At 43.3% G+C, this 15,075-nt stretch overlaps 1 protein-coding gene across 1 annotated transcript in view; it reads right to left on the bottom strand.

Annotated features, from left to right (window-relative positions):
* The window catches only part of LOC119187404 (uncharacterized), a 44,503-nt gene extending 30,854 nt beyond the window's left edge, over positions 1-13,649 (bottom strand). Inside the window, exons 1-3 of the mRNA XM_037435549.2 lie at positions 13,549-13,649; positions 3,209-3,393; positions 1,932-2,099 (exon numbers count right to left, since the gene is read on the bottom strand). Of these exons, the coding sequence (XP_037291446.1) occupies positions 1,932-2,099; positions 3,209-3,274 (234 nt within the window). The 5' untranslated portion in view covers positions 3,275-3,393; positions 13,549-13,649. The remainder of the gene's footprint in view (positions 1-1,931; positions 2,100-3,208; positions 3,394-13,548) is intronic.
* Positions 13,650-15,075: the final 1,426 nt, after the last annotated feature.

Genomic DNA, 15,075 nt, shown 5'->3' with positions numbered 1-15,075 from the left:
ACTACCTAATGGTAGCATATACAGTGACTCTATCAAACGTGAGCCATGAGCCCCATCTGGCAGTTTCTTTTGGAAAACAAAGCGCGTGGCCGTGTTCGCCCGTCTCAGAGGTGATAAGGTGTAGAACGTGAGGCGACAGGTAGGTGCCACCACCATCTCGTCTTAGCAAAGCGTTGGAAACACAACCCGTTCCGTGCAAGCGTGGCATGGTAAGCGCAGCGTGAAAAGCGCTACGGCCCTTAAAATTACTTAGATATGCGTTTGCTAGTAAAAGATGCATATGCAGAATATATGCGTGTTGTTATGGTGCTCCAGACATGCGCAATGATTGCTTTTAATTCACAATTGCACAAGCATGAACGCTCAACCTTCAGCAACATTGGTGGTCGCTGCGGATGGGGTCAGTCGTTTGAAGTACCCGATGCCGGTAAGAATGGACAGACAGACAGACAGACAGACAGACAGACAGACAGACCAAAATTTTTGCGTCGAAGGTCGAAAGAGCGCGAAACTGCTTCAAGGTTTCGGCCCGCAGAGCAAAAGCCGGCTGCTCAAGCATTCTGCACAGACGTGGCCGCTGCTATACGTTTCATGCGTCATTACGCAGATTTAGTTGCGCGTTCACCGCCGATGTACGGACGCAGCCTCCCATTGCAAATGGCTTCCAGGCTGCGTCCATACGGCTGCTGCAGACGCGCAACTAAATCTGTCTATTTGTGCGTGAGAAACGTGGGGCACGTTTGGATCAGCTTTCCATTGTGCGCATGATTTTGAACGCGTGCTATCGCGTTCATTGCTTCTCTTTGCAGAACAGCTGTGACTTTTTTTTCCTTCTTGAGTTTTATTTTATACAGATACGTATACATATACAGTGCAGTACGGCAGCAGCGCAAACGGTAAAAACCAGCCAAGGCTGTTTATATAATTTATACCGCAATAATAGAGTTCTAGAACAGCGAACGCAAAACTTCGTTTCCTAGGCACATGCGTCGTGCGCCAACATCCTGCGCGCTCCCGTTAAAAAACGCCTGCAACGCTACGACAGCAATACCTGCACGATCTGCGTATAGTATCCTAGGACTAATTAAGGTTTGAGATTCAGACCTCAGTTTTAATGGTACGTACATTGTTTCATTCTTACTGATGACCGATAAGTTTGCTCATTTGGTAAACCATGTGATTTCAGATAGCTTTGCACTATCCACACAGCTTGAACTTAGAAGTAACCAAGCTCTTTTTTGTCATATTACGTCGAGCTTCGCAATTTGAACCCAGAAATCATCGCAGAAAGAGAGAGAGAGAGAAAAAAACTGCAGCTTTAAGCATTTGTATTACAGCTTTAGCACCTGCAGCTTTGTAATTTACAATCTTCGATAGCCCACCAGTCTTTTTCGTTCCTGAAAAATTTGTTTCCTAATATTAGAGATACGCAATATTTTGAAGTAGGCACATGTCTGCCAGAATCAGCGGTTGTTTGTCCCAACAAGTCCTTCATGCGAGAGGACAGCCTGCAGCAGATGCTGAATGGGACTCTACCATAAGTTAACTCGTGCAGAATTTCTCGTGATTACCACGACAAGTGAACTATGTTTGCTATTATGTATACTTGAGGTAAATCAGCGTAGAGTCAATCGCTAATATAAAAAAGGGTCTGTGAGTTAGTAAGCCAGTCAGAGATCTAATTAGCTTTCAGGAAACTGAGTGAAATATAGTTGTGCAGAAGTCTGCTCATATTCATCGATAAGGCCCCTAACGCTCCGTACTGCGAGGACAAGTTTTAAAGAAGTGGAGATTTTAGCAGTTGACAATTGGATCAGTAAAAAACAATTCAACTTTAAAAATGGTGGTCTATAGCACTATGCGGAATAGTGTAGTTCTGCAAGGTGTGTGTTCACAGGTTTGGATGCATCGCCATGACAGAGCTCACTCACGTAGAACTGTCTGGGAAGCATGAGGGCCGTCGTGACGCTCATTATCGATGACACGAGGAAGAAGAGTCCGTTTGTCGCGAAGATGCCCGCGCAGGTGCAGAGGAACTCCTCGCTCGGCGTGATTGTGCCAAAGGTGCCGTACAGGATCCGGAGGATCGCGCCGAGCAACTGCATCGCACCGCACAGTCCCGATGTCATCAAACGCGGCTGCGCTTTATATGGATCCGCACATTTACGCGCACTCATCCATTCTCAATTGATTAGAACTCATTCCGCAAAGCTACTTTTATATTGTCACTTTAAAATAATGCCGCTTATTTATCGCTGTCCCATGTACAGAGTATGATTTCTTTTCGCCTGCAGATCTTTAAACAACGTTGCATTGTAATATATTGCATGCATGCGTCAGCAATTCTACACTTTAGGAAACGTTGACGACAATATGGAGAAGTCGAGGCAAGCGCAATAGTACCAAGCGCATTAGGCAACTTCCTCTGCACCACTGAAAAATAAAAATATAGACTAACTTCTGCGCTCAATTTCCGTTTGTTTCCACTGCGTCGGCGCACACCGCCGAACTCGGTTCAATTTTCCCCGTATTTTTTATCGGCTTGATAAGCCGCATATGACGTCTTTATAACTGTTTCCGGTCGTTCTACTGGGATTATCTCAAAAGAATCACTTGTGTGCCTTACGCAAATTGTCGTGTATTCTTTGTTTTTATGCACAGATGCTTTAAAATTTCTGAATATTCTGAGATTCCCGACTATTCTCGTACAATGTCTGGCTTTTCCAGGTTTGGTTTAGAGATCCAGTAGTACGGTGCATACTTGAAACTTGATGGTACTTAAACTCTGGTAGCAAGCAAGAGGGTATATAACCACAAGTGGTAATGTCAATGTGGCGGTGGCATTTGCTCGGTCATTGGAGAGCAAATAGAGCTGTTACGTTGTGTATACACAAAGTCACAGCTGCATATGACATCCCGCGTGGTTTGGTGTATCTTAGAATCGCTCTGCTTGCTAGGTTTATGTAAACATTTTATGCAACAGCGATATTTTATACGAATTCTTTTCGGTGAAAGGACGTACAATACACGAAAGGTTCTAGCATTAGATGGGAACAAGCGTGGAGGTGAGTATAGAGTAACGTGCCCGTCACTCTCGAGTTAGCTCCTGTACGCACTAGTGGTCTGCTGTGATCGAACAGTATACACAGGGTGATGAATCAGTCCGTGTGCCACAGAAACCACAGAAATGTATTGAGCGCCAACTCACCATCTCGATGATGTTGAGCCGTCCATTGGTAGTCTTTGTGTATTCGCGTACGTAGAACTGCACCATGGCACTCGCCTTGCTTGCCTTCTTTCACGTGTTCGCTGTCAATAAATCTTGGCTGTCAACACGTCTTGACTGTCAACGCCTTGCTTGGGCAGGGCGCACCACTGCACAGCTGCTGCTGTCTACACGATAATAAAAATAATACGAACACTTCGTGGCGTCAAATTAAAAAGTGAAAAAAAAAACACGTGATGTCAGTGTTCATGCGGTTGTCATCATGATAATTTTCAGTCTAGATAGAGCAGGGCAGACTAAGACACCTCAGTACGATTTGAACCAAATTAGAGTGAGCTGGTTCCACTTTACACCACGGAACTTCCTACATGTCGTCGGTCCATCTGAACCCTGCCGTCTTCCCTCAGCTACGTTTGCTGTTTATTGGTGCTCATTCCGTTCTTCGAACTGACTACTGGTTGTGCGTCCTTCATATTACGTGTACGGCCCACGCCTATTTTATCTTCCTAATGTCTGCCAAAGTATCATTTATTTTCTATTGTTCTTCAATCCACTCTGCTCTATTCCTGTCGCTCAATGTTACGCCTATCATTTTGTGCTCGATTGCACGTCGCGTAGTTCTTAGCTGCTTCACCCAGTTTTTTTGTAATCCTCCAAGTTTTTCGCCAATATAATTGATTAATTGATATCTGGGGTTTAACGTCCCAAGACCACCACATAATTATGAGAGACGCCGTAATGGAGGGCTCCGGAAATTTCGAACACCTGGGGTTCTTTACCGTGCACCAAATCTGAGCACACGAGCCTACAACATTTCTGCCTCCATCGAAAATTTTTGGCCAATATGTCAGTACTGAATGTATATAGAGAAAGGGGGAAACTCTTTTTTATTATCTAGGAATGTCTGCAGTAGGCGCTCTTGCCAATTTTTATTCGTATCTAAATTTTCTCTTCGTGAGAAGGCTGCCCTGTCAGACATATACCAAGGTATCCACAGAGAGATCACAGGCTGGTGGCAACCATGAACTGTTTCGCTTTTGCCAGTATATTGAGAATCACCTTTAGCTTTCCCATATCCATAGTAAGCCTTTTTTAAATATTTTCTCGTTACTCCTTGATCATATCACGCAATTCCTCGCCAACATTACTGAACTGCATCGCGCCGTTTACACAGCGTATACGTTTGTAAGGTATTCCCCATTATGTTTTTCCCGATTCCAACCAAATCGACCTTTTTGAACAATTTTACGAAGCATGCATTAGAAGATCACATGTTTGTCGGAGCCATTACTCTACTGCTGTTGTACAGCTAGTCTTGTGGAGAAGCAGAGTATCTATGGAGTGTTTATAGATGTTAGCTAACGTATTTTCATTTGTTCCAAGTACTCCTTGGTGTCATAGTTCTTCAAAGAGAGCTGGTGGTTCTACTAAGTCAACTTCCTTTTGGTAATACATCAATCTATGGGAAGGGGCTTGTTGCTGTCCACATATTTCTGAATAAGCTGGGTGACAGCTTTCCTCAGATTCATTGTAGAATACACCTCCTTCATTCCGGATTGCTACCTAGGTTGGTTAAAGTAAAATGTTTTTTTTTTATCTTGTGTGAAGTTACCTCCGTGAACATTTTGCATCGTACTGAAAGTGACATAATGAGCCTATATATCAAATATCTCTTGCGTATAATGCCAATATGCAATTCTTTCAGCTGACTAAAACTTTCATGTCTTGAGGCATTGTACGCCCTTGGGGTACAGAGGTTACTGTGATCGGCTGCTGATCCAAAAGTCACGGGTTATCCGAGCCGTGGCAGTCACGTTTAGAAGGAGGCAAAATCCTAAAATCCCGTGCATTGTGCGATGTCAGTGCACGTTACATAACAAGATATGTCAAAATTTCTAGAGCCCTTCATTATGGCATGCCTCAAAGTCTTGCGGTTTCGGTACGTAAGACCCGTGTTTAGGTTTTAGGTATTGAGTTCAAGGTGCCGGACAATTGTTCTATGTGAAATTTCTTCCATCTCATTGAATCGGCTGCTACTCCGCTTTATCCGATGACGATTCCACGGGGAATATCAATTATGGCCACTCCAACCTCATAGTTAAACATATAGAACTTCATGTCTTTCTCGGCATTGAATTGCCCGGAAGACAGATGACCTATTTGAAAAGTGCTGTACTAGTTTGCCATCTCTACCATAGCGTTGAAATTGCGGATACTATAGCTATGCTCATTGTTCAGTACATGCATTTTAGACCTTCTTATAAACAGTTTACTTCCAGCTGTATTGATTCCAATTTTTTCACTGCTACCTCTACACCTTTGACGTTGTAGTTCCTTATGTCGCTTTTTTCTGGTTGATCAGCTTTGTTATGTGAGTGAAATCGAGTCTTATAGGTCAATTATTTTATAATAGTATTCCTTTATATTTCTTAATTATTGCTTTATTGCTTCTTTACCAAACCTCGGCTCCAGCACACAAACCTATTTACGAATTTTTTTATCGCAAGCTTCCATCTTCGCCTTCCTGCCTTTTTTGTTCCCAATTAAAGTATTTGTTGTTTTGGAAAGTTAACTTCGGTAATCGGTCTGGAACTTCATTTGCTACTTTAGAAATTCGTCTAGTTGCGGTTTCATGAAGCAAAACTTTATAAGTGTATTTGTCATCAGTGACAAAGCTAAATTTCACTTTTTATCGGATTTCATCAAGGTTGCCTTGTTTTTAGTGGTCAATATTGCTCTGGTTGTTCTATGATGGACGGCTACCCTCAGCGTGACTTACGTGTGATCCGTATATTTCACCTCACCTACTACTTCGATGCTCAGGGTCGCCGAATATATACGATATATTTCGGTCTTTGATTCTCCGGTAGTGCTTATCCACTTGCTATTTATATCTTTTCGGTAGAAGGTGGTCATTACGAGGAGTCAATTTTCTTTTGCGAATTACAATAACTGATCTTCTTTATTATTCCTCTAGTCAACACTCCAGTAACTGGTAGCTTTTAACACCTTTTCTTTTCTCTCTACTTTCCCATTGAAGCCTCCTGTGACTATGATGTACTCGGTACGCGCCTTTTTCATTGCTCATTCGATATCATCGAAGTGTTGTTCCACTCTGGCTTAGCATTGTAGCGTAATTGTGTATTACAATGAGTTTTGATATTTTGCTCAGCTTTACCACAGATCATGCTACGCTATCACTGATGGTGTAGAATTTGTAAGTGTTGCCCGCAACTTCTTTGCGAATCAGAAAATACACGCCTCCCACTTTCTTGTCGAGAATACCTGTGAGGGGGGCATGCCCGTTAGCATACCATTTGTGCTTACCCCGTTTACTTAACATGTTTTCAATACTCGAGTGACTCTTGCCCTCTATACCTTCGATTGAGGTGCGGTCAAATATTCTGACTTTTGGAACCAAGTGCAGCGTGGAATGTGTTTGCATTTGATCATTGAGCCTGATGGTGAGAATAAGCTCATATTAAAAGTTAGTGCGAGGAGGCTACTGCTTCATGGGTGGTTTGAACATATGCGTCTTTATTGTGTTTCACGCTGCCGCATGCTTGACGTAAGTTTGAGCCCATTGTTCTGCTTTAATTATCGCTTAGGGCAATTAATCACCGCGTTCTTTGTCTTCATGTCCTGCGGGCACAGGCTGCAAGGTATTTAATGGAAAACCTGACAAATATTTCTCACATACATATAAAGAAACAAATATCTCAAAGCTTCTCTGACAAAGGGTCGTAAAAATATTGTTACAGCGTATTATATTCACAAGAAAAATAAATACCTTAATTGCTTTTCTCTTCGTCATACACTTGTAGTATTAAAGTGGAGGAAAAAGCTGCAAATATGGCGAGTGCACGGCAAAACCTAAATTTTTAATATTCTTGCTTTTTTTCTCCACCAGACCTAGCGAAGTAATGGTCTTCACTACAAACACTAAAATTACGCATTATCACGTCCCAAAGAAAAGGCAAAATAATTGATAGTACAAACTTTTTGAAACAATGGCTCTCGACCTGAAGATTTCCTAATTTTATAATCATGAACTATGGGCGTTGCACCAATCGAAGTTCACCGCGATACACTAGTGCAACGGGCCACAATACCGCAATGTGAGGGGACTGCCGTTTTGTAACATGCGTGTTTGTAGCTCTATTTATTTTATTTGCGGCAATATATAACTCTCCGAGAGATAAAGAGAATGCATGTAATCATGAGGTCACACACAAAATGATGCCCTAATGCAGGAGGAAAGAATAATATTTGGGGTATTACAGGCCAAAACCACGACATCTTTATGAGCTATATCATAATGTTGACCTCTAAAAATTGTGACCTTGGGAGTTTTTCAAAGGGTACTGTAACCATTTTACGAACGCGAGTTGGCTCTGCTGTACAAATCTACTGCCTGCGGAGATGGCTATATGCAAGTGCGATGATATGAGGAGTTTAACGTCCCAAAATATACGCAAGTGTGAAGCTCAGCAATTTCGCTTACAATATTTTATTTTGACATTAAAGTCAATTTTCCCATTGTGCTCCTACTGACATCGACCTTATCTCTACTTCAGTGCTGATAATGGTGACTTCACGTAGCAGTCTGACTGGTTGGTATGCCAGGTGCCCAAACTTCCGACATGGCCACTTGTGCGTCACTGACGGAGCCACAGAGTAGCTGTGGAAACGTCCCCATAATTTATGCTAGCACATGACGAGATAATACCATGTTGAGACGTGCAGGACACACCGAAAATAGCTTTTACTAATATAATTCAAATATTTTTTGAAGGTGTGTTAATGCTTGGCCGTTCAGAGCTCGGAGCTTTATTTGCTCTTCCCCCCCCCCCCCCACACACACACAAAGGGAACGACAACTAATAACTTTCGCGTCAGTACTTGCACGGTCATCTAGCATTTCACTTCATCGAAATACGACAGCCACGACCGGATCGAACCCGCCCCTTTAGGATCAGCAGCCAAGCAACATCACTACTGTACTACGGCGACGGCTAACAGAGCCGTCGCCGTAGTACAGTAGTGATGTTGAGCAATGATGATGTTGCTCGAATAAAGAGCAGAAAAGTTAAAAGATCCGCCTCAGTGGATACGTGGACAGGGTGGTCGGCTGCTGGATTGAAGGTCCCGGGCTTGATTACGGCCGTGGTGGTCTCATTTCGATGGAGGCGAGAGGGTAGAGGCCCTTGTACTATGGATAGCAGTGCTCCTTGAAGAACACCAGATGATCGAAATTTCTGGAGCCCTCCACTACAGCGTCTCTCACAATCATCTCGTGACTTGTTGACGCAAAGCGCAACATATTCTTATTAGCAGAAAACTTAAGACTATGTGTCTCAAATAATTAGGTTCTATAAATGAGGATTGTGGCCTTACTAATAAGGAAGTGGTACACAAAGTTTGCGGTGATCGTGACGCTTCAACCGCTGCGCGCCTGACTGCTCTCCTACTTTATACTCCAACTCGACCCCAGGGGGTCGAAAATTTCAGGGCTCTCTACTACGGCGTCGCTCATAATCATATGGTGGTTTCAGGACGTTAAATTTCACAAATCAATCAATTATACTCCAAAGGCACTTGTTTTTGGGTGAGTTGGTGCCCACTTAGTGCAGATGACTGAGGCGTAAAAAGCATTTCCTAAAACGGGAAGAGCGGAAGAAAAGAGAGAAAAGCACCAACTTCCAACTATTTAATGACAGCATAATAAACGCACAGGAAAAAAAAAAGACGATTCCACGCATGCGTGCACAGTAACCAACGTCGTACAGCGTCATAGTCAAGGCAATAATCTATCGAAAAAAAAAACACATTTCTGTGGAATACAACATCTTAGATGTAGCATTGATAAAAGTAGGCCTTTTCTTTCCGATTTTATGAAAAGATTCCTAAATTTTTCTATATTTTTGTTTGCTACTTTTACCAAGAATCTCTGTCTGCTCAAAGCAAGGCACATATCCGCAGGCTTTACAGTGTGCAGAAAGCTGCGCATGAACACTTTTGTCTAAAGTATTAGCATGCTCCCCCAATCGGTCATTGATGCAACGTCCCATTTCACCAATGTAGGGCTTGCGCAACTTAGAGGTGTCTCATATACCACCCCTTGTGGGCAGAGCCTGAAAAGTTTGGTGTGCTGTTTCTGGCAGCCCCTTGGCTCATCGCATATGATACACGGGCTCAATTGAGCTAGCTTGTTGGGAGCTGAAAAAACGACTGAGGTGCCGTAACTGGTAGCCCTATATTTGAGGTTATGACTCACATGGTGCACATAAGAGATCACCTCCTGATTTCTCTCCTTCGGGTGCACGTTTGCATTGGCAGCACTACCTTTCAACTTCTGCAGCAGGGATTCCACCACGAATGGACTGACTGAGGGTAGCCGGCCTTGGAAAACCTTTGAAGCTCAATTAAAAAGCTAGCCTGAATAACATTCTCACATGATCTGCGTAAAGAAAACTCCAAGCAAAGCAATGCGATGCCGTGCTTCACAATCTTTGAATGCGCTGTGTTGTACATTACCAAATCTCGTTTAATACGTGGAAAGTACACACAGTATACGTGATAACTCATTTTCACCAGGTTAAGGTCCAAAAAACTGAAAAGTGCTATATTTCGAAAGTTATTTATGAGCGTTAGCCCCATAGCGTTCGCTCTAAAAACATTCAAGATCAGCTCAGTCATCGCAGGGCATAGAAAATGTCACCTATTGTCAATAACAACTAAAAATTATCAACATATCTAAACAATTTAAGAAAATTTGGATGAGATGAAGTAAAAACACTTCGTAGTGCGTGGTCAAAGGAAGATTAAAAGATCGTCCCATAAAATGGGTGCTACTCGTGACTCAATCCAAATTCCCTTCCTCTGTAAAAACTTGCCATGTTCTAAAGAAACGAAGGTGTAGTTGAGATAGGCTGCTAAGAGGCCAACAAAGTTGGCAGACGACATCTGCATTTTAGTCACAAAGGTGGCCTGTGCACTTTGTTAGATACACTTCTTAACCACTCGAAGTAGCTCCGGATGTGGAACTGAGTAAAAAAGGTCCATTAGATCAGCACAAAAAGGGCAGCCTATTTCATGGCTTCCGCGGAAAAACTCAAATACTTCATCGGAATTTTCGTCAAGAAAGGGTCATGAAGTTCATGAAGTTTGAGCGCTTTAGCGAAAAACAGCTAACCTGATATTGCCAAGTGCCACGCTGACTATTGATTGTGCGGAAAGGTACGTCACTTTTATGTGTCTTAGCACTGAAGAAAGCAGCAAGGCAATCTTTTTCGCACCTGCTTATCTGTTTAGCAAAACTTCCACACCCAATTTCTTCACACAAAGAGACCACAGTTCTCTTACCTTTTAATAGGCTCTCTTTTACAGGCTTGAAGTTCTCGTTGATTGCTTCTTTTCCTCTTTGATAGAAAGGAGTGTCTAGACAAAGCCACTATCCACCTTCTTTATCAGATTGCATTAGACAAAACAACGTGTAGCGTCATATTTGAAAGACAATTAACTAATGAACTTCCGAAAGATAGCACTTTGCAGTTTTTGGACCTTGACCTGACGTTATTTGGTGATCATGTATGCTGTGCGTACCTCCCACGTAGTAAGAAGAGATTTGATACTGTATTACCCAGTGCATTCGAAGACTGTATAGCGCGGAGTCGCATTGCTATGCTTGGAGTTGGCTTTACGCAGATAACGTGAGCATGTTATGTAGGCTACCTTTTCGGTACAGCTTCAAAGGCTTTCTAAGGCCGGCTACCCTGTCTGTTGTTAGTTCATGGTAGAATTCCTGCTGCAGAAGTTCAAAGGAAGTGCTGCCAATAGAAATGCGCGCCCGCAGGAATAGGAGCGGGTAAAGGCAGAGGTGGCTCGAGAAGGTGGCTACTCGTTGCGACATCCCAGTCGTTTTTTCAGCTCCGAACAAGCTGGCTCAATCGAACCCGCGTATCCCATGCGATGAGCCAAGGGGTTGCCAGAAACATCAGACTAAACTTTTTAGGCGCTGCGCACAAAGGGTGGAATATAAAACGCCCCTAAGCGGCGGCATTTCTCATACTGGTCAAACTGAACGCTCCATGTTCTATCGTGCTGTTCGTTTAGTTTCAGATTCTGTTTCAATTTTATGTGGTACCTAATGTGACAGTGTAAAAATCAGTTGGTGACGGGACGTGGTTAGTGGCGGACGTGTTTCTTTTTCTTTGCAATGTCCGCGTTTACCACATACGAGACAAGCTCGGTTCCAAGCCGGACACTGAACAAAGTTCGCTAAGTGGCGAACTGATCTACAACACTTCGTGTAACCACCAAACAAACACGGTCACTGTTTTAAGTACGGCTGGTAGCCCTAATACGTCTTAGCCTACCGTTGTCGCAACAGTATTATACATAAATGTTGTTGAAACACTGCTCCTGTAGTGCAACATCGAATACATCTGTTGTGATGGTGATGGGCAGCTTCTCATTGAAAATACTGACAACTGGCTTCGAGGCCAGGATTGACGTGATTCTAATGAAGCTCAGTTCAGCGCTTCAGCTGACCAGGCAAAAAGCTGTCCTTCCCGAAGTATCATGCACACTGGTTCAACCGTATCTTCATAATGTGACACAAACTTTGCCTTGTAACCAATAAGACAAAAAATGACTGCAACATTTTGGCATTAGTAGGTCATGGTGTATTCACAATGGCCAAAACGTTTGAATCAACAGGTGTTGAGCCACGGGAACTGAGCATTTGGCGCGAAAATTGCAATTCACTCTTTTTTCTTTACAACAACGAGTGAAGACGCCCAGTTGGAAGCGGATACATTTTCGATGATTCATCTGGGTTGTAGACAGAAGCGTTCTGCAGAAACTTACTCACGAAGCAGAAGTGGAACGAGTTGAAGTTTAGCAGGAACCGGATACAATGTAGGTTGACGCACCACTTTATGTATGAATCTGCGCACACAACCCAGTTCACGGGTGAACTGCTGACAAAATTTACTGGGCACGTTGGCCGGAAGATCTGGTTTCACGTCGACTTGAGAGCAAGTCACGGAAGCACCGAAAATGTTTATGGATAACGCCTGTATAGCATCACGACCCAGAGAGAAGCTGCCATTTGCAGTGACGTAGAAAGCGATAGAAGCAGTACGACTGCAATACCTGGCTTGTGCTGTGAAAGACCCCAAATTGTCAATTGTTTCTTTGAAATACGTCTGCAGAACGATGTGCGAAGTAGAAAGCCTAATGTTTGCAAAACGTCGATAAAAGGCACAAGCGCCAATTAACGAGATGGATGCACCACTTTCTACGCGAAATGTTAAGGACAACATCGCCCACTTTTGCGACAAAGGTATAGGCGCAGACGGTGTGTCGTGGCAAGCTGCCACAGGCATTTTCGGCGTTTTGCGGCTCTCTTCTTAGTCGGCGTCGTGGCCAGCCAACGCCGACACAAGATTTATTCAATGACAAATTGAGGGAGCATGCCAATAGTTTAGACAAAAGTAATCATGTGCAGCTTCCTGCGAATAAAGCCAGAGGATGTGTGTCTTGCTTTACGCAAAAAGTGGTGAATCTTGGTAGGAATACAAAAAAAAAAAAAAAACAGCTGGAGAGCTCTTGGAAGCTTTTTAGAAAATAAAAAGTCCCCCTATAACACCGCAATGAAACTTGGTAGTGATGGTGGGATCTTATTACTATTTCAGCAGAGCAGACCAACGCTAAACGATCAGGCTACAATGGCACGCATATTAGGGTTGTGGCTTGTGGAAGTTGGTTGGTGCTTATATAAATGAAAAAAAATTGCGCAAAATGCAGAGAGGAGACCAAATGAAGGCACGGAAACAGCGCGAAAAACTGCACCTTTTAGGATGTTTTTCTCTCTTATAAGGCATGCATACTTCCCTTGTTCGATAGACTCGCTCTTTGAAATGCTTAGCACAGGCGTCCCGGGTCAGTTTCTCGCAAGCCTGCTCTCGCAAAAGCTAGCGCATAGATGTGCTACATATATTACAGACTGCATTGCTTGCGAGACAGGCGCATATTGAAGAACGTTATACCCCCAAAGTGGATGAAATCCACATATAACGCTGTCGCGATGAGAAGGTACCGGGTGGTAGGTGCCCGCAGCTTAGAACTGATCATTGGGGTTCCTTTAACGCACACATATGTCCATAAATGTACAGGCGTTGTAATTCGCTTCCGTCTAAATGCGACTGCCATGGCCCCAAATCAAGCCTGTCACCTATGATGGTGAAGCGCCGTATCCCATCAGCCAGCGCACAGGGTGAACACAGCTAGTGCCGGCATAAGATAAAAACACTAACCTGAATTTTTCGCATCCACGTTCAGGACGTCGCGTGGAAGGACCGAACAAGAGCCAGGATGATTCCCCCCGCCCGAAGAGACGTGATTTTCCTCTTCTTTGTCGCGTGACAGCGGCTGCTCGAGCTCTGACGCTGCAGTTAGGAAATAATTTTTGGACCGATACCCGCTACAGTGGACAAGCGGTGTACACAGTAAAGAGGCTGATACGTTTGTTTGTTTTTCCTTTCAAACTTACACTACGTACTCTCTCTGGCGTATTGGACAAGAATGAGTAGTTGGAAATTTGTAAGGGCATTGGAAGAATATTATAAGATTTTAATTAACAATAAAAACAAGAAATCACAATAATACGTAATACATTAGCTTAAAACTACAAGGAATATGCTGTAGAGCTCGTATTCCTTACTGCCGTATTAACCTGAACAAAACAACTTTTACGAATTAGTAAGATTTTTGCGCCTCGAGCATTGTTTGCAGTGCACGTGGCCCACAAAAGCATGAGCTGATTCGATTTCTGTTTCCCTGAGGCAACCAGCACTTAGGCAGCGCCGGTTTGAGCATCATGTCTTAGCATAGAGGTGGGCAGAATAATCAGTATGACAACGTGTACGAAAATTGTGAAGCCACACCTTTAGAGTGGGGATTTATTCATTTCCTCTTTTGTTCATTTCACCACAATGTAAAGTGAACTATATAGCTACGTTCAGAAAAATTTGCTCTTGTCTGAACATGAAAAGTCTAGAAGACTGTGTGCTATACTTCGTATATATTAACTATAAGTTTCTAACCGTGACACTAACACCGATGACAACAATAAGCATTGTTTGTTTGTCGTTTTTGTGCTCACGATTATGAGTACCCCATATGCTATTCAGTATAGTTATTTGTTTATTACATAGTTTCAAAGTCTGCAGACAGTGCAGAGGAGAGTGGTTGGTATATGTAGGGCCCACAAAAAACAATACGCATGATTTCATTCTGGTGAGACCGACTAGGGAAGCTTGGTTTAAACCAGTAGGGAAGTGTGGTGCTGCGTTCTGCCATTCTAACGTAACCAGTCACAAGTTTCCTCCAAACATTGCGCCTGGATAGACGTGCCTTTAAAAAAACAACGTTTATTGTGAAAGCAAATATATGGACACTCTCAGTTGGATGTCACCGTCGGCGCCGGCGTCAGCATCGATGTCATGCACCGTATACGTATACGTATCTATGTATACTAAAACGCAAGAAATAAAACAAAATCCCAGAAAAAAAAAAAGACTCCGGCAAGCGGAATTGAACGTGGGACCTCCGCGCCGTGAATGCGGGGCGTTACCTACTAAGCCACCGAGAGTTCTTTTTTTGTGGCCTTGCATATCAAGATTGTTCAAATTTACTGTGGTGAAGCCTTCGAACAGTGGGTTGTCCTCTCCAGCGCCTTCTAGTGGGTTGCCCTTTTTAGCAAGAAGAAGAGCAGCTCGTGCAGAGAGTCGGTACCCGCATTGACTGTCACTGTCAAGCATCGTCGACAACCGTCCGCCAAT

Source organism: Rhipicephalus microplus, chromosome X (assembly GCF_043290135.1).
Source record: "Rhipicephalus microplus isolate Deutch F79 chromosome X, USDA_Rmic, whole genome shotgun sequence".
Lineage (NCBI taxonomy): Eukaryota > Metazoa > Arthropoda > Arachnida > Ixodida > Ixodidae > Rhipicephalus > Rhipicephalus microplus.
Note: the sequence above shows the minus strand (reverse complement) of the source record. Positions and strands in the feature narration are given on the sequence as shown.